General features: G+C 42.8%; 9 protein-coding genes across 9 annotated transcripts; 5 read left to right on the plus strand and 4 right to left on the minus strand.

Moving 5' to 3' along the window:
- Positions 1–59: 59 nt before the first annotated feature.
- On the plus strand, positions 60–551 carry EAE98_003657 (uncharacterized protein; the record flags this gene model as incomplete). Its single annotated transcript, XM_038951277.1, has 1 exon — positions 60–551. The coding sequence occupies one exon, from the start codon at positions 60–62 to the stop codon at positions 549–551; it is 492 nt and encodes a 163-aa protein (XP_038812741.1).
- A 610-nt stretch (positions 552–1,161) lies between these two features.
- Positions 1,162–3,105, minus strand: EAE98_003658 (uncharacterized protein; the record flags this gene model as incomplete). Its single annotated transcript, XM_038951278.1, has 1 exon — positions 1,162–3,105. The coding sequence occupies one exon, from the start codon at positions 3,103–3,105 to the stop codon at positions 1,162–1,164; it is 1,944 nt and encodes a 647-aa protein (XP_038812742.1).
- A 1,671-nt stretch (positions 3,106–4,776) lies between these two features.
- On the minus strand, positions 4,777–5,040 carry EAE98_003659 (uncharacterized protein; the record flags this gene model as incomplete). Its single annotated transcript, XM_038951279.1, has 1 exon — positions 4,777–5,040. One exon carries the CDS (start codon positions 5,038–5,040, stop codon positions 4,777–4,779), a length of 264 nt encoding a protein of 87 aa, XP_038812743.1.
- A 1,124-nt stretch (positions 5,041–6,164) lies between these two features.
- EAE98_003660 (uncharacterized protein) lies at positions 6,165–7,021 on the plus strand (the record flags this gene model as incomplete). The annotated part of the gene is made up of 3 exons (XM_038951280.1): positions 6,165–6,464; positions 6,517–6,587; positions 6,639–7,021. 3 exons carry the CDS (start codon positions 6,165–6,167, stop codon positions 6,913–6,915), a joined length of 648 nt encoding a protein of 215 aa, XP_038812744.1. The 3' UTR covers positions 6,916–7,021.
- Positions 7,022–7,115: 94 nt separating this feature from the next.
- On the plus strand, positions 7,116–9,558 carry EAE98_003661 (uncharacterized protein; the record flags this gene model as incomplete). The annotated part of the gene is made up of 2 exons (XM_038951281.1): positions 7,116–7,618; positions 7,671–9,558. The coding sequence occupies exons 1-2, from the start codon at positions 7,176–7,178 to the stop codon at positions 9,556–9,558; spliced, it is 2,331 nt and encodes a 776-aa protein (XP_038812745.1). The 5' UTR covers positions 7,116–7,175.
- Positions 9,559–10,886: 1,328 nt separating this feature from the next.
- On the minus strand, positions 10,887–11,531 carry EAE98_003662 (uncharacterized protein; the record flags this gene model as incomplete). The annotated part of the gene is made up of 1 exon (XM_038951282.1): positions 10,887–11,531. The coding sequence occupies one exon, from the start codon at positions 11,529–11,531 to the stop codon at positions 10,887–10,889; it is 645 nt and encodes a 214-aa protein (XP_038812746.1).
- A 1,870-nt stretch (positions 11,532–13,401) lies between these two features.
- EAE98_003663 (uncharacterized protein) lies at positions 13,402–16,300 on the minus strand. Its single transcript, XM_038951283.1, has 4 exons — positions 15,998–16,300; positions 15,715–15,929; positions 14,086–15,659; positions 13,402–14,036 (listed from the first exon to the last, which is right to left on the minus strand). Exons 1-4 carry the CDS (start codon positions 16,040–16,042, stop codon positions 13,669–13,671), a joined length of 2,202 nt encoding a protein of 733 aa, XP_038812747.1. The 5' UTR covers positions 16,043–16,300; the 3' UTR covers positions 13,402–13,668.
- A 438-nt stretch (positions 16,301–16,738) lies between these two features.
- On the plus strand, positions 16,739–18,303 carry EAE98_003664 (uncharacterized protein; the record flags this gene model as incomplete). The annotated part of the gene is made up of 4 exons (XM_038951284.1): positions 16,739–16,965; positions 17,016–17,501; positions 17,552–17,786; positions 17,839–18,303. 4 exons carry the CDS (start codon positions 16,739–16,741, stop codon positions 18,301–18,303), a joined length of 1,413 nt encoding a protein of 470 aa, XP_038812748.1.
- Positions 18,304–19,230: 927 nt separating this feature from the next.
- On the plus strand, positions 19,231–23,060 carry EAE98_003665 (uncharacterized protein). The gene is made up of 3 exons (XM_038951285.1): positions 19,231–19,647; positions 19,863–20,165; positions 20,217–23,060. The coding sequence occupies exons 1-3, from the start codon at positions 19,602–19,604 to the stop codon at positions 22,685–22,687; spliced, it is 2,820 nt and encodes a 939-aa protein (XP_038812749.1). The 5' UTR covers positions 19,231–19,601; the 3' UTR covers positions 22,688–23,060.
- The last annotated feature ends 20 nt before the right edge of the window (positions 23,061–23,080 follow it).

The raw sequence follows: 23,080 nt of genomic DNA on the forward strand, positions 1-23,080 counted from the left end.
CTCAACAAGCGCGAAACTCGACAACAGGGATTGCGCAGGAAATTCGCATTTGCGTGTTCATGTCATCTCTGCTGCTCGAGGAAATTCTCAAACTCGACGACCTCATTAGCCCGGATGGCATGAGGGGAATCCTCTCTGCCCCTTTACTTAAACTCCGCTACGTGGATCAGCAGGTTCGTCTGTACAACGAACTAGGACCCCATGATACCGGACTCCCCCGAGCCGTTTACGACGCGGCGCAAATCTCCATCGCGAATGGCGATCTAGCGCGCGCGAGAATTTTTGTTGAGAAAGCGGTAGCGGGATGGACGGTCCTGCAGGGTGCGCATAGTCCGCGTGTGTTGCAGTATACAGCGCTGCTGCGAAATCTGGAGAAGCGCGAGCTGTATGGGATGTCGCAGAAGTGGAAGATGGCTGTGCATGAGGTTCCGACGGCGCTTGCGGAGGAAACGTGGGAGAAGTGGTTGTGGAGGAGGAGGAAGAAGAAGAAGAAGAAGAAGAAGACTAGGAGGCCGGGGAAATCCCTTAATTGTGGCCCTGGAGGAGAGTAACTAGAGAGAATTCCGGGGGTCAGGCTTCTGAAGTCAAGAGGTTATGCTTGTGTAGCTATTTCCGCATCTGTGGGTTTCGAGCTGTCGCTGTGATTAAGATTTGGCCCCAAGTGAAGTTTTGTTCAGCATCACTCTGTCATTCGTCGCCATGAAACCAAAAGATCAAATAGCAGAGATTTCAATATACGATGCTTCGAAATTGATGCCAGTCTCATCTCGTAGATTCATAATCCCAACGCGATGAATATAATCCGTGCTGTATATTCCGAACTATCGATGCAAATCTTATTCGTGAATTCTTCATTTCCTACACTATTGTATCTGGGAAACTACTAGCCTAGTTTACACCGGTCGTTTTCTCGAAGTCGCTCGTCGTAAAGTCTTGAGGGCGGAGTTGATACGTAGAAGTTCAGATTGCCGAGAGCACGGTATTATCCACCGAAATTGCAGTCTCTGTGTAACGTGTGGATTGAGACTTGAGTTCTCGAAACGTTCCGGAGAATATGATAGTGTTTCTTTGTATTCATCCTTTAGGAATGGAGCAAAAGCAAGCATATTTCTAGAGCTAGAACTAAACGCTTGCTGTGCATGCTTGAGAAGACTTCTAACATCAGGTAATCCAAAACATTTCGCTCTTCTCTCTCCATTGTGGTTCAGCGACCTCGTTATTCATAAATCCATGGAGATAGCATTCTCCTAAGAGTTCCCACTGCTCATCTGGTACAAATACTTGCTCTTTATTAGGTGAGTACATGGGTGGCCTCGAAGGCTGATCCGGTAGGACTGGTCGGAGTACGATAGGCGTCCTGAGCCCATCGAATATAGCCACGATATCTCCTCTCTTCACAAGTAATGGACCAGTACCCATATGCCCTGTTTTAGTTATGACAAAATTCCCACTTCTCCGAAAAGACTCTCTTGGCATTTTGAGGGATCCCAAATTGACCGGAATGTTCGAGCTATCAGTCTTTTTTGCGTGGGCGTTTTCAAAATTCATCCACCAAGTATATAAACCTTCCAAACCATTTTCCACTTGTGGAATCCCCTGTAATGACCCCACGAATGCCATTTCCGAAAGTATCGTTCCTACGAAATTCTTTGTCGCGTCCTCAATAGGAAGGGATTTGTCAGTCGGCAAATGCTTTAACAGAAAATCTTTCAGATTTATAAGCCGTGCGGGATGAGACTTCCAAATATCCTCTAAAGAGTGCAAATCATCTCTATCAGGGAAAATTGTCGATAAATCGTCGGCGATAATATCAACCCTTACACCTCCAAGCCTAATAAAGGGTAGGGTTTCCTTCTCATAGGAGAGACATTCCGGAAGAGTTGTGGCTGATTGGAAACGTTCGAGTGAAAGTCTACCCCCCGATTTAGTGCACCTCCAGTCAGGAACCCAACTAGGCAGTCTGACAGGTATACCCTCACGAAGATGACTCGTACTATCACGTATCCTAAAAGCTTCTTGGAGAAAATTTTCAAGGTCTATTGATTCCAAGGCTTTGAGTGCAAATTCGAAGTAGACGCTTTCCACAGTGCCTTCATAGTTCACCTCGAACCCGAAATCGTCATTGGATTGTAACCCCAGTAAGCCAAAGATTCTATCCATGTCATTATAACAAGCTTTCAGAGGCGAGAAGTTGGCCACGATATCGAATAGATTGCATTCGATTATACGAGTCTTGTTTCCTCCATGACCAGTCAAAATACTGTGGAAGTTTTCTCGGAGATCACTCAGAAAAATCAGAGGTACCCAAATATTTGAGAACTCAATTGTAGAGCTTTTGCGAGCTAGCGCAAGGTAAACCTTCATAGCCAGTATTAATGTATCTAAATTCAGTGTTTCATGTCCCCAGAATACTTGGACTTTTCCCGGAAGCACAGCCTCTTGGATAACCCAAAGGCGTTCAAACCACGATACCTGGAGTAGATTAATAATTGATGGGCTAATAGAATGGGCGAAGTGCGGGATTTCAGACTCGGCTTCATCCTCAGGAAATAGAACACGAAGTTTCTGAAAAACTTCGAAAAAGCTGTCATCTCGATTGATTCCAAAGAGTTGATGTTCAGCAGCGAATCTTTCGAGTAAACCGAAAATAGCCTGGGTGTTGCTGTACTCTTCCCCTAGCCAAACCAATGCACGCTCGGTATTCCTATACAACTGAGACATCAATTGGACTTGATGCCCTTTCTCAATATCATTCTGCTGGTTGATACATACAGCATCGACCCATAATTGCCGCTGACGATCAGGATATCTGAATTGGCGTAGAGCAGCAGCAAGGTTCGTAGTGATGTTCAAGTAACCGGACGGAAGATGTAGTCGTTCAGGGAATACTGGCGGGCCCCAAACATACGATACAGCTTCGTATAAAGGTTTATCCTCCGGCTTTGCAACACTCAGCGTGCAGTGTAATGCGTCGGGGTTGGAGTTTATAGGTGGCAGCAGGTTGAGGATCCTGATTTCTGTCCTTGATCTGATTTGGCAATCAGAATATTTAAATTTGTTACTCTCTTCAACCTCAGATATTTGTTTGGGAATTTCTTCTTCCATGGTCTATTGGTTTCTGAAGAGATGCAATCTCGCTGTTCGGAAAGTGTTGACAATTAAGAATATAGGGATGTCTTGACCGGACCTAATTTAAGCCAGCAATGTGTGTTATTTAAGAGATGATGCGTCGTAGTAGTACTGAGTAATTGTACTTCTCTGCATCGGCTCTTTGCCCCGCTTCGAGCTGAGCTGCACAGCCCTGTACAGCCACCACCACTGTACTCTCACTATCGTTTCGACGTAACATTGCTTCAACATAGTTTCAGGCGCTTTCCTTTCCATGTTGGCCGCAGGTGAGGACATGCTCAAGATAGTCTTGGGGTCTGCCTACACACCTACACAGCTATCGAGAGTGTTCATATTATGTAGGCCATCTCCATTTTTTCCGATGTCACTCTCGCTTAATTTTTATCTCGATCAGATCTCGTCTTTTTGATTGGGCCTACCGAATTGTCAAAGATTCATACTTGATCAAATTATCCCCTGATCGAAGATCCGATGGCACAAAGACGTGGAGAGGTCGAGGATCGAGTTAAATGGATTATATCTCTCCAGATGGAAATCACCCACATACCTTTGATTAAGGCAAAACTGTCATCTGATCGAGGACAGATCTCATTATCGAGTATGTTTCTGAAATTTCATCTGTCTTCAAGGTACAGGTCAAATTGAGATACTTCGAATGTGGCCGAAGAACCCCCCCGCACGCAGCAACGAAGAATTTAGATGTCATTCCACCAGGATGTAGTGCACTCACTAGGTAGGCTACATTAACTTTTCCGACGAACGGATGGTGAGCAATATTCAATGTTCCAATGAATGCCATGTGATATACGGGACTGATTACTTACTACTCGTATAGCGACGTAGAGCCAAACATTCTCCGGAAGGTACGTATGGTTCGCCAGATAATTTCAATCAAGAAGCAAGGGACGAATACCGTGAGCGAATCTGGAAAGAGATTGGAGAGGGATACGAGCGTTTGGCTCGCGAAGAGCTGAAGTGTTAAGATTTTGGTGATCTTCCCAATAGGGGTTTTAAAGATGCATCACCGAATTAGTTGAATGCCAAATAACATTAATAGATTATTTTTTGGAACTCTTGCCATCAATCGACTTTCGTATCCAGCTAGACTCCGGCCATCTCATCAAAGTCAATGAAGTGGAGATTACACAAGGCTTGAAGACCAAAAACAATTACTGTCTCTATTTACACACGTGATCACAATGTGTGCAGCTGTGCAAGCTAAATTCCACGACTAAAAGGGCAAGTACGATATATGGGATGATAGGCGCGACTCAAAATGATCACCGCCCACGGAAATTATCATCCCGCTCTCATCACGCTGTTACTCATATAAACGATTAAATATCAGAATACGACACCTCAGCTACTCTAACGTAGATATTGATCGCCGAATAAACGGATTTTTTCGAGGTTGGAAAATAGCCAACTGCTACAGACGTAGAAAGTGCTCGACAACATACGTGATACTTATCGTGGAAGCAAGACTAGCGTATCCCAGAAGTGGCCTGCGGCTACAACGAGGTGATCTCTAGATTGTGGTTGCAATTCGTAAGTCACAGGACTCTATGGAGATTGTTGGTTCTTTTGTCACATGACTAAGCCATATATTCGACTGATGCATCACCTTTGAGATAAGATCCTCCATAGCTAACTATCACGGCTTTTTGTACCATCTCTCGCAGTCATTCTGGTTGTAAACGAGATGGCTTTCTCGATGGGTGTTCGTTTGCTCGCCCATCCCCGAAGTTTGCGAAATAAGTCACAATATATACCAACAACTCTAGTTTTGAGTCTTCTCTTGCCAATAGCTCTAATACTTGCATCGACAATAGGACTCTCAAAGCTCTGGTCCCAAGGGTCATAGGAAATCATTTCTCTATTGTGTTCGAGTCGGACAAAATTGTCGCACATGCTTTAAGAACCTAAAGTTACGCCCAGTTTTAGGTCTGCAGAGGACCCGGGTTTGACACTTTCGAGTTTAGAATCGGAGATCAAAACCACAGCACCTACTTGTGCGACCAATTTCAAGGTTTGCTTCACTGTAGGCAACTATGGTGTGGTGCCCAAAACAAGCATGACAACTGTGGCTGCTGAAACTTCTGCTGCCTCTGGAGTTCCGGTTTCGATCTAATCGCGAGCTGTAGACAATTCTACCGATACGAAAGATTTTTTTTAATCAAAAATGCGCCTCTTAGGACAAAATCAGTATGGGCGTCGGTAGTTTTTCAGTTTGGTTCGCGCGTCTGTTCTTTCTCCGGAAATCTACTCATTATGAAATTGAAATCAGATCGAAGGGGCTCGCATACTATGCTAGAGGCATATGAAAACTTGCTCGGAGGGGAATAGTACGAGCAGCTGTGAGTTCCTTCATATCCAGCAAAGTAAAGCACTGGATCAATCTCAGTGAGCTTTCAGGCATGCATTATGGTTATTCATAATGCATGAAGATCAAGCTTTGTACTCCGAATCCGAAGGAAATCAATTTATGCTCTGCTCCGTACACTGCTTACTTTTCGCTACCCCCATTGCTGACCCAATGAGCTAACATTCCGCCTTACAATAACCAACTAACTAATACACGCTAACCGCTTAAGGCGATACTCACGATGTGCTCCGTAATCACCCCATATTTATGGAATTGAAGCCGCTTTGCTTGGTAATTGATTTTGAATCTCACCCTTCTCATCCTTCACATACCATTCATTATAGACAGTTTTTCAAAAAAGGAATCAAGTGATTTGTCAAACCGAAAGACTTCACAGTGATAAGCATGCATAAATTCATGCTCGGATCGTCAAGATACCGGCTCCGTTTGCATAACTTCTTCGGAACTTGTTCATAATTACTTTAACGAGGTCAGGGGAAGTATCATACACAATACCTCATGGCAGCAGCCACGACTATATAAGGAGGCCAGTCGCCTTGAGCAAGTGTTCATTCAAACGCTCAGAAATCACTCAAGTATCATCAACATCAACAGAATTCAATTCTCGCATCTCAAACATCAATCTCTTAAAAACAAATCACCTCACAAAATGGGTCTCAAACTCTACGGTATGCGTCAAGCAACTTGCACTCAGCGAGTACTCACTACACTCGCCGAGAAAGGTGTTGACTGCGAGTTCATTCTTATCAACCTTATGACAGGAGAGCAGAAGTCACCTTCGCATCTTGAGAAGCAGCCTTTTGGAAAGGTTCCCGTCCTCGACGATGACGGTTTCTTGATCTACGAGAGTAGGGCTATCTGCAAGTACCTTGCTCGAAAGTATGCCGACAAGGGTACTAAACTCATCCCCGCAGAGGGGGATGTAAAAGGCTATGGTTTATTTGAACAAGTAAGTCTCCAGTCAATGTTTTTTCCAATAAAGTAAACTAATACTCCGTTAGGCTTGCTCAATGGAACAGGCTTACTTTGATACCGAAACCTTCGGTCTCTGGTTCGAGAACTTCATCAAACCGTAAGTTCTCGCGTCGCATTTCAAACCAAAACAATACTGACAAAATAACAGTGCCAGAGGATGGGGTGCCACTAGCCCGGAATTAGTTCAAAAACATCTCCAAACACTTGACAACAATCTCGCTGTCTACGACCAGATCCTCTCGAAGCAGAAGTATCTTGCGGGAGATGAATTCACCTTGGCTGATTTGTACCATTTACCACACGGTACACAGGCATTGAAGTATGGATTTCAAGACCTACTCGCAAAGTATCCTCATGTGAACAAGTGGTGGAAAGGAATTCAAGCTAGAGACAGCTGGAAAGAAGTAGTTGCTGCGGCTGCTTAGGTTTATCATGTGTCTCTGCTGTGGTACACAGTTGTTGAGAGCCTACCAATCATCCTCATGCGTTGCGGTTTACTGCACTCGAGTTGTACGAAAAGATAGCACTGCCACTATTGAAACACTTATTATCATCTTCCCAAGCTCTCTTCATCATTATGCGTGTTTAATAATTGATCTGGCTTTTGACCATTCGAGATTCTAATTACTTGAACCTTTTGATATATATCTATTTGATTGATTGTTAACGAACATTGAACTTGATAATGGCCGAGGCTGCTGTTGCTGCCGTCAGCCTTGGTGCGTCGGTTATAAGCTTCATTGGACTGACAGGCCAAATTCTTCAAGGCTGTCAGTTTATTTGCGACTGTTTCGATGACATTAATGGCGCACCGAAAGAGATACTATACATACTTGAGCAGCTGAAATGTTTCGAGAAAGGGCTTCGAAACTTTCAATGTACCCTTGAAAAGGTGAAGCAGTCCACAGACATATCAGAATCAGAAGACGAGATCAAACTAGCCCTGGAGCTTAGTGAGCTTACTGTCAAAGAACTTCAAGAATTCGTCAATAAATATAAGCGTAATGGGAGGAATGATTGGTGGAAAGGCTTTAGATTCGCCAAAAAGAAGAATGTATTCACCAAATATGCCAGCAGACTCCACCAGGCGAAGATCGATATTATTGGCATACAATCCAGATTGAATCTGTATGACAACACTTCATCCTCCCAAAGAAGTATAACTGCTTACGATGTTTAGTATTGTTACCACAGACATACAACAAATGGTACTTGCAGCTGCCACCACACAATCTACGCCCAGTGCCTCGACAACCATAATAACTACACAAACCACCCAAGCTTCGAACAGAAAAGAAGTTCTTATTAGCGATCGGACCTACGAAGATGTCACATATGCCATCCATGAAGGTGTTTATGCTGGACTTGACCCAATTTTGGCGCAAATGGTCAAGAACAGTGTCAACGTTGCTCTAAAAGACTTCAATCTCAACAATCGATCTGATATTGGAGCTGAAACCGTGAGCAAACACTTGCTTAAGAAAAACGAACAGTTGCCGGCAGCCAGGGATTGTGGCGACAACGTCTTAATAAATGGGCTCAGCAATCCTAGGGTTGTTCAACAAACCACCACGAAAAGCACAATTAATGCTTGGCTCGCGACAATAATTATTCGATCAACAACGACAATCTTACAACAAAGATTTTGCGACGATACAAGCGATTCAGAAGAGCCCTTAGTAACCTCAAAAACTACCCACAAGATTGATATTCGTCCCAATTATCTTATACAAGCCCGGTATCTTGTGTTCATCGATCAGCAAAGGAGGGGTTCAATTTTTGGATGTTCTGATATGCGATTAAGATGCTATAATAACGTCCCATTGGATGCTCCAATTGCCAAAGCTTGTCGTATGGGTGACTTATCCATGGTGCGTAGATTATTTGCGGAGGGAAAAGCTACCATTCATGATATGACAATATCCCCCAGGGAGAGATGGCCCATGTCCTCACTACTTTTCCATGTTTGGGAGGAATGTTATTGTACCATCTTCATATTCAACGCAATCACCGACGAATATGGTATTTCTGAAACCGTCGTCCGCCTCAGTAAGCTTTTCAAGGTTATGGAGTACTTGATAGAAGCAGGAACAGACCTAAGTGATTCTACGCCAAATCATGGGACAGGAATCACACCGTGGTTCTGGCGAGTTATACACACACTATTTGGGTGCCATCGTCTGATAATTCCTTATCTCGAAAAGCTTATAAGGCTCATTCTTAGTAAATCGATTCATGACCCATTTGAATGCGATGGGGTCCTAGGAGCCCGACTTCAAGATGGTCTTTGGTACTCAATGGTTGCTCAATTCATTCCTTGTGTTCAAACCCAAGAGATCTGGCCATTGACAGCTATAGAGTCCATAAAAGATGAGTTAGAGTCGTCAAAACAATTATCTGGGTGTCACCTTGAAGAGCCTCCGTGGGCCCTTCTTCGCGACCCTCAAGGCCTGTATATCCAGAGAGTTCTTCGGTCTTTCAAATTTGAGGACTCGACTTTGGAATCCTACTGCATTAAAATCTTTAAATCTTTCATCATAATGAGCAAGGAACACGACCATCTTTATCCGAGGGTCAGGGAAAGAATCATTCAATGCTTGAAAGCTGGTATGAAACTCAATCACACCAGTCAGCGCAAACGTATACCGTATGGCGCGACACTTTACGCAGTATATAGAGACATGGGTGAAGTGAAATTATTGAGATCAATACTAAACGACGTGGGTTATAAAAACCTCGAGATAGATGAATTGTTTGAACAAGCAAGCAGCATCATGCTTGAGGCATCACTCAATTCAATCCGACCTTCTAGAATCATGGAAGAGTGTATAGCTAGTTTTAACACTGTGGAAATGGCAAATCCACAGCTCTTTTTGAGCAGAAAATCGTTGATGCTCGACCCTGGATACCAGAAGTTTTTCCCTGATGAAGCAATACCGGACAGAATTCTCGGAGCTATTGCGTTGCGTTCATTGCGCAACAGAATTCAACTACTACACGATTACATAGGAGACAGAAGATGTTTACATACCAAGCTAGACCCAGGCTATCTTGTGCAATTTATTTGAACTTTATGACTAACTCAAACTACGGAGACTCATGTTAGAGATTGTATCATAAATCACTCTTAGTCTAATCGTCGCAAAATTCGACGTAGCGATATTATTTTTCTTTTGAAGACGAGGAGACCTCAGAATGATGATAAATGGCCAAAAGATAAGCATAATAAATGCAATTTCAGTTGGCATCTTACACAAATGCCATATTTCGATTCGTTGCAAAGCAAGTCCCCTGCTGATCATCGGCGGATGATCCGCGAGAAACACGACTTCATTATCATCCAGTGTTGTAATTAGTATTTTCCGTATTTCAGTTACGCCCCACTTTAGTGGTACGTATTGATATTTATAATAATATTTCAATAATTATTATTGAATTATATATTACTAAAAGTATTCTATATTTTAATAATATTGAATATTACTAACAATATACCGAAATACAGGAATCTGCATATTCCTATTCAAATATTACATATTTTGAATAATCTCTTTCCTTATTAGACTTAAAGTCAATCAAAATATACAATATTCGAATAAAAATATGTGAATTCCCGTATTTTAGTATATCTTCAGTATAGCTCTGTTTGTATGATACATACGGACGTGGATATAATTGGCTATTATACATACTAGCGTGTATATTATATCCTCTATATCAGCCACAGTAATACTACCATATACTAATTACAACACTGTTATCATCTGTTTATAATAACAGGGAGCTTCTCATACAGATTTTGGTAAATAGACTGCTCATTTCCAGAATCAATCGAGGGGTTATCATCTGACAATATCAGGATAAATCACTTTTAGCTCTACCTCTTTTCATCTATCTATCAACTTTCGGGTGGTTTCTCTAGAGCTAGTAACCTACTATTTCACATTTCGCTCGCGCAGCGTTGTTCCGTCTGATTCCTTCAAAGCAAATTACGTATTTATTTTATCACATCAGCGATTTTGCACATTTTTTTCGGGATTCTGTTCTTTTCGTAGATTCGCTTATATCTAAATCAATATTGATTGAGGTATGCATCTCATTGCGTCTATTATCTTGGAGTATCTAGTATATTGTAATCTATTGTAGTGTAATATACTGGGGATTAATATACTGCTTTTTCATCAAGTAAAATTCTGAGCCTGAGGTCCTTGAGCTGATACATGAGTTGAGTAATTACAAGTAAATCCAATCATGAGGAGAAGTAATTGGACTATGAGAACAAGTAATGTAAACAATAAACAAAATTATAAAATTAATCCATAAATCAAACGCTATAGCAATCTAAACGTAATATAAAAGCAAATACAATACTGACTTTTTATAGTCCCTGAGCACTTCAGGGGGCTATAGTCGATTTAATATCTCTGAATTTCTTGAGATTCTTTTGAGTAATATCAAGCTGCTGTTTATACCTTAATAGATCAGTATGGAGATCACCAGAGCTCGTCTCTGACTCCTCTCTCAAAGACAACAGCTCCTCTGTTGTCAAAATCTGCCGTTCTAAGTTTGACTTTATCTGTGATGATTTGAGTAGTACTTCATCGAAGTTTCGCCTGAGCTCCTCGTCAATCCTCATCATTTCTTTGTTATCATCTTTCAAAGATGCACCTAGGACTTTTGTGTTTTTCTTGTTAAGATCCACGATTCTGGGTCGCGTTTTTACAGATGTATGCTCATTTCTGGGATAGTCTGCGTATCTCTCCCTGGACGGGCGTTTGACAGGACCATCTAGGTCTCTGAGTTTAGTCTTTGTCATATCTGGACCATATTTAAGATTTTCTCTTGAGCTGCCTGTGTGCCTTTCTCTTTCCTTGGATTGGGGTTTGGAGAAGGCTTCGAGATTCTTGGGGTTTTCCCCTGGCGATATGTGTCGTTTTGACTCAGGATGCCTTTGAAGAATACTCCTTGCATCCGAAGATAATATTATGGTAATGGGAGTTCTAAATTGATCGAACTGCTGAGAAGAAATGCAGAGATTCATGCTGAAATTGAATAGCTTGTGATGGCTTTTCGATGATTGTATTAAAATGGTAATTGTCGCTGAATAAAATGGGGAAAATATATGTGGCACTCAATCTGCTATTTAAATGTAAAAACTGCGCCGACAGATACCTAGTCCCTGTAATAACAATTGTCATTTTTGATTGTCAGGCAACCTCTTTATCAGCGTTCTACCTATATGTTATTGCTGACTATAGCCACAACACAGAGCGGCTATCTGGTTACGCACATGCGAGTCGCCTAGATACCTACCTACTTTAAGTATTTTCTGTTTTCAAGATAATCAAATCATAAGATTAAAGAAACAAATCCAAGTAGGTAGCTTTAGATTATAGATACTTATCTTATCAAACATATTATCAATATTAGAATATTGTAAGATTACATTATATCTAGATAGTTGAACTACTCAGTGTAAAAGAAGAAGCAATTCTTGCATGAGCATTGCTGTGAGACTAACGCCCTCGATAAATCTATGGATACCTATAAGGTAGAACTATAAAGATCCTTGTATTAATAAACCAGGCGCTAATTATATTGTTTATATCACGTGATTACGAACTAGTCCCCCCTCTCGCTACACCTCTTCGATGCTTTCGATTATATGCTCGGAGCTTTAGCCAATCAAATTCACTATAATGGATTATCAGCTTGCTTGAGCTCAAGTCATTTGATGTGATTTGGAACTCAGGTAGATTTTCGATCTTATGAACTGCGCCCTGAAACCCTCTCACTGCTACTTGTATAGTACTACGTTCTAATTTTAGCCCTTAAGTCATAAGCTTTATGATCAAACCTATAGGAGAATTTTGTACTCTATTTAAACCTGAACAGTCTGGACTCGTATGTCATGGGGCTAGTGGGCTAGACAAGAATATTTGTAATGTATTTAAATTCGTTAGAAAGTACAAATCTCTGAAGTCCGAATCAAATCATCAGTCAATGAACTCTTCCCTCATATTAGATCAACCGGAAGCCCCTGGGCCTTAGACCTCTGCCTTTTCAGCTTAACGAACTTGGATGAATATGTATCTTTCTTCTCATCGGTAGTACCATCCTTCATAGATTCATCAATTTTTTTGCGCATCCTTGGTCTCTTCTGCTTGAGACTCGCTAGTCTTATCTCCGCCAATTTCGGACTCTTGCTTTTGTGGTTTCTCGTCACCATCTTCGCCGGTTGAATCTCCGCCACTTTCCGGTTAATGTTACAAGACTACACTGTAATGTACACGGTATTCTCACAGGATTCTATCATTTCTCCAGGTCAGCATTTCTCATCTGGTCGAATCATGAAAAAATTAGACGACAGTATAACTGTACTTGAAATGAATTCTCAACCAGTTCCACATATCCAAACAAACATTCTCCTTTTGATCACCCAATCCACTTCACACAACAAAACGATTATCATCAGACTATACTCCCATATGAAACAACAATTACTTCAAGAATTTCCAAACTTACGATAACTCTCCTCCAATTATAAGTTCAAATATAAATTCAAGTATTCTTCGATTCCTTGGTCCTCCGATCGTAGCTTGCCAGACAAGGAAGATTCGCGTAATCAATCTCGCGTAATTATCTCCTCTTGCCCCGCCGCCATCACCTGTACACTGGTACCGATGCACGACATTAAATTCTCCGATGAAACACTTTCTTATCTTATCATTATCACTCAATCCCCTCGCCTCCAGATTTAATGAGCGGTTTATCACTAGGTGCCAACTATCTTGAGCTGGTAATGTTTAGCGCTCAGACTGATTTTGCCTCCCAGGCTTGTCGTGTTGTACTACAACACTCCTGGCAACGCAACACCTGTGATACTAAATATCAGCACCATAATGAGAATGAGGTTTAATAAATCTGCATTCCTATACAAGTAGGTATTTACTAGGCTCTAAGTAGGTAGGTAAAATTCATAGGATTCAATAACGCTCGCTTCCACTGCCACATCTGTCTGTTGTTTCACAAATTCAGAATTGCTTTTTATCTTCCGCTCTACCTTGAGGACGTATCATCCACAATCCTGAATCTGCAGTCTGCCACATTCACACCGATCCCTTGCCATTCCATGCTATCCCATGCCGATTTCAAGCAACGAGTCCCGCCCAACTTGTCTAAACAATCTGTACATAATTTGCCGGCACACTCTTGATATGCCCCCCTTTCTCAACCTCCATCCATCCATCTCCAGGATCATCCTTGATAAGAACAAAGCGCTCGCCTTCCACCATATTATGTTCCGCATCAGTCCGCGCCGTATACTCATAAAGCGCTTCTACATATTTCAACTTTTTGGCTCCTCTTTTTGGTGCCACAACTGGGCCCTGTTTTTTACCAGTGGAGATGGAGGAACCAGAGTTGGAGATTATAGAGACGGGTCTATTTGTAGGGTTTGGAGGGGAAGAAGGAGGTAGAACTTCGAGGTAGGCGGTAGGGACTAGACCTTCCTTGGAGCCATGCTTGATTTTGGTCCAGCCGCCATCTAGCATTGGTTAGTAATTAGTTCGAGAAATTGTAGCGGGGCCACTAACCATCTGGTTCCAGTATTGTAATTTCTTCGCCTTCGCTAACTGTGACTTCTTCGCCACCATTAGCGTCATACGCATATAACATTTTCCCTCTCGGTTCTTTTGATGCCGATCCATCAGCTACACTGCTACCTGGTAATTCGCTAACATATGCTGTCGGCGGAGGAGCCACAACTCTGTTTTTCTTTAAAAGTCCGCCGGGCTTAAGACTCGAAGAAATGCTTCTCCTTCGATCAACCGCCGCATCTGGAGGTGATTCCTCGGTTGGAGATTTTGCCGAGATAGATCTATGTGCACTAGCAGCATAACCTGAACTTAACGAATTCATAGTATTAGATCGACTCATGGTTGGAAGTTCCGCAACACTATCTGCAAGACCTGTACCTGGAGCTTTAACCGCATTGGCCGCTTCTTGACGTTCTGCTTTCAGTTTCTTCTTCTCGTCTTTGGTCTGCTCTCCTGGACACTCAGCTGGAACCTTCATCTCACATTTGCTGTGACACGTATAACCACAATCTCTACAATCAAAACCCTTCGCTGAAAGTCCCCAAATACGTTCACCGCACAAATCGCAGTTAGTGGGTATTTTGAAGGTTTGAGATTTGAAGTTGTGACTCTTCGAGCCTAACGTAACATCTCCCACAGCTTCCGTAATTGTTGATGTTTCAACCTCTGCAGTCAGCCTCTTGTGATCAACCTGATGTAGTTCTTCTTGTAAAGCAAAAATGGCTCTAACAACTTCAACTTCGTCCCTCTTATCTTTACCCTCTCTAATTTGCTGCTTTACACGTTTCGTGCTCTCAACTTCCCGTCGTTTCAAATCCACTTCTCTTCTCAAATCCCCAAGTTGATTTTTAGATTTACTGAGAACGTTTCGAAGAAAGACCTTAGCAGTATCTCCCACCATCATCGCATCATCGTCGTGCCACACAGGACTTGGTTCAAATGGCTTATCCGGAGGCTCTTGCCAAGTTCCTACGTTATGTCTGACAAACATCATGCAATCTAAAGAAGGCTGATTTCTTGGAATCTCAACCAATACGTGATTGACAAACTCTGTGCTACGTTCCAGCATCCCCTTTTCTAATTGCGCCGCTAGCGACCATATAGCATTGAGTTTAATTGTGCGCGATTCGTAAAGGTCTTGTAAGCTGTCGAGAAGATCCGGAATGTACTCATGATAGTATTTCTCCTTTTGTTTATTCGTCACATTTATGGCGATCAAGTAGCTGTTCTTAACGTTGTGCATCTCGAGGATTTGCTGTTGGTATGCGTTTTGTGCTTTTGTCTTTGAATAATCAAATGAAGATTCTGCCTTCTTCCGTTTGTTTTCGACTTCCTGACATGCAGCATCATATTTCCCTTTCATCTTGCGAAGATCCGCATACGTAGCATCTCTCTCCTTTTCCAATTTATCCGCATATTCAACGTGGCGTTTCCTTATCTCGTCGTAACGTCCTCCAAGTACCTTCAGTGGTTCTGCCACTTGCGTTATCAATTCCCCTCCAAAGCGATCGTGTTCCGCTGCGCGAGATTCGAGAGTGGTGAGTTGTGTAGTCCATGTTGTTAATGATGCACTACATGCGGTTGGTTAACAGTTGCACGCCGATTTCTAGGTATAGCATCTCAAACCTCTCTAGTGACCCAGGGGTCATAACAGGTGTGTCGCCGACACTTAAACTGCTCGACTTCTTCGTCTTCTTCTCATAATACTTCTTAGCCAAAGCCGCAAGCTTTGCGCTGTATTCCTTCTCAATGACGCTCCTCTCGCGATAGAATCCTTCTATGTCGCTGCCTATCCAGTTGATACCGTTGGTTACCCAAGCATTTGCCGATTTGAATCCATCCTGTGAAAGCGCCAAAAGTCAGAAAAGGCATTGGCCTAGAAAGCATGCGAACATGCGTGTCTACTAACCTTCAACTCAAGGCCGAATTGGGGAGCAATGTCAACCTCCGCCATGATTTGTACCGCAATAATACGTCAGTAATCTAAGTATCATGGACAACGTGAAAGAGGGAAAAGATTCATGTTAGATTAGAGAAGCAAAGAATGAGAGAATGAACATAAAGGTTGGATCTTGGACATATGTCATCAGGACAATAACCGTAATGAATAACTCGTACGCATAAATGCCCCGCCAAATTACGGAGCATTTAATAATATCCAGGTAGGTACCTTATTATTATTATTATGATTATTATTATTAGTTGGGCTGGCTGGGCAGATTGGGAGATTATCAGATTCGGGCGGAACACACGGGGGTGACCTAAACGTTTTCTAAAGCAGCGAAACATACCCAACTAGGGACTAGGGAAGGTAGGAGGTGATCAATTGTGGCTGTAAGGCTGTGTACGTGTGGCTGTTTGCTCGCACGACCTCGGGATAATACGATTTGCCCAGGTGCTTGTTGGAGGTTTGATCTTGAATCACGTGTAGATTAACACATCTCAATATGCACTAGGCGTTTATAAGTTAGTTCAACCCTTATCGTCTTCTCAATATCTCAATATCTCTACTAGGCAATCCTTCACAACAAATCAATCAAACATCTTCAGAACAAAACAGTTTACCCCTCCCCCGCACTGAAATCATTTTTAAAGAAGAAACATCATATTCCCAGCATTTCAATCTACTACACCAACACAATATTCTAAAATGTCTGAATCCAAGAGCACATCTTGGGCAGATGAGGTTGCATCACCCACTACTGAAAAAAATGAGGGAAACCCTTTGGAGGAGGCGCAACTTGATGGTGCTACTGAGCCTTTGGGAGGTGGTGCTCTCCAGGACGGCCAATATGAGGTCGAGGTTAAACTCAGCGATATTCAAGGCGATCAAACAAGTCCCTTGTATTCTGTAGAGACTTTTGAGCAGTTGGGAATGTAAGTGTGAGCTTCACTTTTGCAGAGTCTGAGCTGATCTATCCTACTAGTGATGCCTCAATTCTCAAAGGTCTTTATGCGATGAATTTCAAAAAGCCTTCCAAGATCCAAGAAAAAGCCCTTCCACTCTTACTTCGCAACCCACCAACAAATATGATTGCGCAGTCACAATCAGGCACAGGAAAGACTGCTGCGTTCGTTATCACTATTTTATCACGTCTCGACTTTTCGAAGCCAACTACTCCCCAAGCATTATGTTTAGCACCAAGTCGCGAACTTGCCCGCCAAATCGAGGGCGTCATCAGAAGCATTGGGCAATTTGTTGATGGCTTGACTGTACAAGCAGCCATTCCAGGTGCGGTGGAGCGAAATGCCAAAGTAAATGCAATGGTTATTGTAGGGACACCTGGTACAGTAATGGACTTGATCAAGAGAAGATCGATCGACGCATCTCAGATGAAAATACTATGTTTGGATGAGGCAGACAACATGTTGGATCAGCAAGGTCTTGGAGATCAGTGCATGCGAGTCAAATCGTAAGTTCGGTCTTTTCGAAGTTTGAGTGACATATCCTAATCGGTTTTAGGATGATTCGAGTCGAGCAGATCCTACTCTTTTCCGCGACTTTTCCCGATGAGGTCTACGGCTTTGCTCAGGATTTTTCGCCTCGTGCAAACGAGATTAAGTTGAAGCGCGATGAACTTACTGTGTCTGGAATTAAGCAGATGTTCATGGATTGTCCCAACGAGATCGGGAAATATGAGATTCTGGTCAAGCTTTATGGTTTAATGACAATCGGTTCCTCGATCATTTTTGTCAAGGTATTTGATGCTGAATGTACTTTCTCGATAATGATACTAACCAAGATTACAGCGAAGAGATACAGCCAGTAACATTGCTGAACGTTTGACAAAGGAAGGACACAAGGTTGTTGCAGTTCATGGTGCTTTTGAAGGTTCAGAACGTGATCAAGTACTTGAAGATTTCCGTCAAGGGAAGGCCAAGGTTCTCATCACTACAAATGTTCTTGCCCGAGGTATCGATGTTCAATCTGTCTCTATGGTCATCAACTATGACGTCCCTATGAAGGGCCGATCAGATTCAGAGCCAGACCCAGAAACCTACCTTCACCGTATCGGTCGAACCGGAAGATTCGGACGTGTCGGTGTCAGTATCAGCTTTGTCTTCGACAGAAAGAGTTATGATGCACTCAACCAAATCGCAAATCATTATAATATTGATCTTATTAAGCTCAACCAAGATGATTGGGATGAAACGGAAGAGATTGTGAAGAAGGTCATTAAGTCAAGCCGTGCTGGTACCAATTTACAGTCTTAGTTCTTTTCAAGTTGAGCTTTCATATGAATCCCTCAATTATCCACATCTTTTTTTGAAATTCACTTTGCACAATATTGGGAGAAAAAGCAGGCGTTTGCACATATGCATAAGCTCATGTTGAAAGGGGAGGCTCAAATTGCTTACGAGGATATTTTTCAACAATGGATTCGCTACAGCGGGGTTATTCTGGGTTGCATACACAGCCGCGAAACATGCTTTTAAAATCTAATCGTGGATGGATCACGAGGAAATGACCATAATGAATGATTTCATGAACAAAAATAGCTGCAATAAAATGGATCTAGAACGCAGTGAAGACAAACTCGAACCAACTTAGAGATAATCAAAATTTGACACGTATAATAAATGCAATGAATCGTTGAACGATCAATATTACTAACGTTGTGTCTCTATCTCAGGCTCGAATGATGATTCGAATAATCGAACGTGAAATTGTTGGACGTTTTCCATGACACTCGGTAGCTTACATACTATGTACCAACCTATTATGAACTGAGACTACGGAGTAGGCAGGTCTGCGTTGGGGTCTCCAGTCATAACCTAAGTGGGTAAAGTAGTTCGGTATAATTTTGATGATTATATATAGCAAACGGCCTCGAGGCTGGCGTAGCAACTATCTCGGATGCGAAACGTTATTGTCTCCGGTAAAATATTGATCTGCTTACTTCCTTTCTTGAAAGAGATCCACTCATATCGATGAAAAGGTATAGAGATCAGAGACGACAATGGAACGAACATGTTTCTGCTGTACACACCTACCTACCCACAATTACAATCATCGGTTTCGATCCGGTCTACGTCAGGTCACGTGGGAAATTAACCTTGTAACCGCCAGGGTTAATTTCTTCAGCGCTTACTTGCAGAGCTAGACAACCACCACCATACAGGTAACGAGGCTTATCATCACATCAAACATGGGGTCAACTATTGTGGCAGCGGCTATGTATCTTGAGTCCAGCGGTAGTATCATGCAGTCTCACACATCGTACCTGAAGAAATGTGACGCCATGTATATGGCCCATGAGCCGGCTGTTGGAGAGACTCTATTGGTTTTCAAGGTAACATTGCGGGGGTCGTCGGGTGTTGTGTGAGCATATCGCTGATTTCTCTTGATGGAAACTTTCTACATCATTGTTTCTTTTTTTCCTTCAGTTTTCTCACGTATTTCCTTACCGTCGAGTTTTTTCCTTGATTTTTTCTATTTCATTTCTTCGATCAGTATCATCAGTACCATGGGTTTCTTTGAAGTTTATCTTAGATTCGTATTATAATGATGTATGAGACGCTGGACGACTCGGAAAGTGATTTGTTTCCATCTTCGAGGTCAGTAGAATCTATTTCTGGTTCTTTTACTTCTCATACATATGCCACCTGAATCGAGACCATGACTTAGAGCTTTGGTGTCCAACAGTTTGAGTGACTCGAAGAACTATGACCTCAACTCTTCTATCATCACAAGCATCATGAAGTTTCAAAATGCTCAGAACAACTTGGAAAATGTATATACACAAACAATGCTGACATCCCCATTCCTACAGTGTTTCCCAGAATGGCAATGTTACCATTGAGCCTCCTCATACTCATATACGCATTCTCAACTTGTGTTAATGCTGAATTTTCTTTGCCATCTCAAGTAAAAAGTTTTGTTCCTTCGTGCGCTCAAGTTTGCTTTGAGTCCTTCGTACAAGACAACTATCCAACAAATGTTTGTGGCGACACACCTACATTTGACTGCTTATGTGAAAATGGTAGCAAGTCTACATACACGGTGGGAGAGGGGGCAGTACAATGTATAATGTCAGAAGCAAGCGTGGGCTTCTGTAATGGAGATGACTCCTCTAGTAAGTCATTGTCGAAGTTTGCTCGACGGAAGTTTCTAATTTGTCTTGCAGATGATACAGTACTAAAAGCATACAATATGTGTAATTCCGACAAGAATGCACTGCCAAACACACATAGCACCCTTACAGCAACTCTCGTTTTACAATCAGGCTCCGCAAGTATCGTCCAAATTGCTCCAGTGGCAACGACAAGTGCTAGTGATTCTGTAGCTACAACTTTACTCACAACTGTACCTACCGCTACAGCTACCGCTACAGCTACTCCAAGTTCAACCACGAGTTCAAAATCATCGACAGGGGTGACACAACCGGCAGCTGCCACGAGTGCCTATTCATCACCGGAGAAGAGTAAGCCAGTACTATCGACTGCGCAAATAGCTGGAATTGTGGTAGCAGGAGTTGGTGGTGTCGTTTTGGTAGTTGGAGCTATATTGCTGTGTGCCTGTATGAGACGAAAAAGGCAAGCAAATCGAGATAGTGGATATCTCCCATTCCAGCAAGAGCCTTCTTTGAGCATCAAATCACAATCTCACTTCGGTATTACGAAGCCAATGGCGCCATCACCAGCTTCCATTTCAACCCGAGGACCAACACCAATAGGTCCATTTTTGGGGGCTCGAATGCCTCCGAGGGGGGGCCAGCTAAGCCCCGATCCTTTCTCTCAAAGGAACGCTAGTCCAGAGAATATCGGTCTTGCCATGACTTCCGAGAGCCCCCAAAACAATTTGTTAACCCCTATGGGTTACACTGAAGAAATATTCCAACGTGGCCCGTCTCCACTTTTGCCCGAAAGACCAGCTCTCACCCTGCAGGTTCCTTTCCAGCGAAACCCCAACGAGATCCACACTGCTGCCTACCAGCAACCATCAAAATTCACGGGCAACAATCGGCAATCTATGGATACACAATTCGAAGATGAAGATTCATGCAGCACAGCTGTAGCATCCGAAGCACCATGGAATGCGGCGTCCTATGGGTCCATATCAAAAGACAAGGTTCTCCGAAATCCTGATCCCGCATATTATCAATCACCTCGTCTCCAAGGTGAGCTCTCGCCAAATGAAACAGAGCATATTATCGATTCCTACAAGGATGCTTCAGTAGAGCCTGACTTCTACGTACGCCCCCTTAATCTTCAAAGAAACTTTTCACAACCTCGTCGGCCTGAAAATGCAATGAAACCTTCTGTTCAACGCAATCCATCTGCCAAGGATCCTCTTAGAGCAACCTCATCTGTGTACTCGGCAAAATCTCACAATCGTCGACCCTCTTCAAATGAAGTCGAGAAGCTAAACTCACTCATGCAATCTAACCCCTCATTTCGCCGCGTGCTAGGGAAATCCGCATACAATCCCGTAGGACCATATGATCAAAATCGTACCTCTAGAGCTTCGATAGGGTCTATGACATCCTTCGAAACCATGGATTCTATCAATCCTGAGCCCCAAGAGCTTTCTGGCGACACTAATCTCAGCCCTGTCGTCGAATCACCCACTGACAAATCAAACGTCATCGGTAAATCACCAGTCAAATACCCCAAAATCAAGGGAAACCCAAGCAAACGCCATTCTCGTACTCGTACCCGCACATCGATCGTAACAAATTTCCCCGCACCACCGCCAATATCTATTGAGTCACCCATCCGCCCCCCTACAGCATATAGTAATAAACCATGGCAAGAAGCCGAGATAGCCGCTCAGAAAACGCGCATGGCATCTCTAGGACTATCGCCCGGAAAATTTCTCTCGCCAGGCTCTCACAACTCTGGCATCACTATTCGAAAAAGTAATGACTTTTTCAGTCCCACTGATTTAGCTTCAAGAAGTCCTCCACCGCCAATACCATTACCCTTACCACCAACTTCTAAACAGAGGGATATGAGTCCAAGAACTGCCAATGGAAGTGGGAGTAAAAGAAGCGCTCCGCCCCCTTCTTTAAGTCTCGCCACTTCTCCAGATTCAATACAAAAATGGAGAGTCCTTCCCGACACCAACACTAATATTAACACTACCAACCCCACCACTACTTCTTCCCACCAACCGACCTCACCAACCGTCGTATCTCCACACTGGCGGCCACAAATACTCACCGGTATATTAAGAAAAGATAGCGTCCAGTCCTTACACAAACCCGCCACCAACGTCTCATCCTCCAACATTAATCCCTCCCAACCACTCTCCGTCCCCCTCCACGCCTCCATGGACCCCGAAGTATCCTCAATCTACAGCCAAGAAACACGCAATTTCACATTCGATCCACGTCTTACACAAATGACTACCATGTCTGAAATAAAAGCTCAGGGACAAGCTCCTGTTGATTCTTCGAACGAAGATATCAGTACAGTTAAAGATACAAATTTGAACGGTCGATCCGTCGTATATACCAAAGACGATGGATCAGGTGAAACGATCACTATCAACATCGATGGAGATAATCCCAGTGGTTTACCAAAGACGCCGGGTTGGCTACCGAGATTGACGCCCACGAGACGGGGAAATGATTTATTTTTGAATGTGCAATAGTGTGGCACATATACTATTCGAAGAAGTGGGGATGCGATAATGTAAGCGTGAAGGGCAAGTAAGAGGAGAGCGTGGGTTCATTATTTTAAACTATATCAGTAGATATTCTCCTTTTATGCTCAATTTCTTTTCCTTTTGTGGTTAATCTTGTATGATTATGAGTATGAGTATGAGGTTATGCGTCGTAGGACGAATAGGATGGAATGGGACAGGATCGATGCTGGATCAGGCATTGTCAGGAACGGATCTCACGTTCTTAATTTCTTTTGTTAAAGAAAATACCCAAGTCAGGAATTCAGGATATGGAGTTACAGAAACATTGCAGGAGTTAAAGCTGTTACAGGGAGGGGCGTTACTTTTGGTGTTACAATGTACTTGTAGGAAAAGGGCCTA

Source organism: Botrytis deweyae (assembly GCF_014898535.1).
Source record: "Botrytis deweyae strain B1 chromosome Unknown BDEW_006, whole genome shotgun sequence".
NCBI lineage: Eukaryota > Fungi > Ascomycota > Leotiomycetes > Helotiales > Sclerotiniaceae > Botrytis > Botrytis deweyae.

Coding starts and splice junctions, on each gene's coding strand:
- EAE98_003663 (XM_038951283.1), bottom strand. CDS start 16,042: ATGGCGGAGGTTGACATTGCTCCCCAATTCGGCCTTGAGTTGAAG. Junction 15,930..15,997: donor AATTCGGCCTTGAGTTGAAG/GTTAGTAGACAC, acceptor GCGCTTTCACAG/GATGGATTCAAATCGGCAAA. Junction 14,037..14,085: donor TACAATACTGGAACCAGATG/GTTAGTGGCCCC, acceptor AACCAATGCTAG/ATGGCGGCTGGACCAAAATC.
- EAE98_003665 (XM_038951285.1), top strand. CDS start 19,602: ATGAGACGCTGGACGACTCGGAAAGTGATTTGTTTCCATCTTCGAG. Junction 19,648..19,862: donor GATTTGTTTCCATCTTCGAG/GTCAGTAGAATC, acceptor CCATTCCTACAG/TGTTTCCCAGAATGGCAATG. Junction 20,166..20,216: donor TAATGGAGATGACTCCTCTA/GTAAGTCATTGT, acceptor TTTGTCTTGCAG/ATGATACAGTACTAAAAGCA.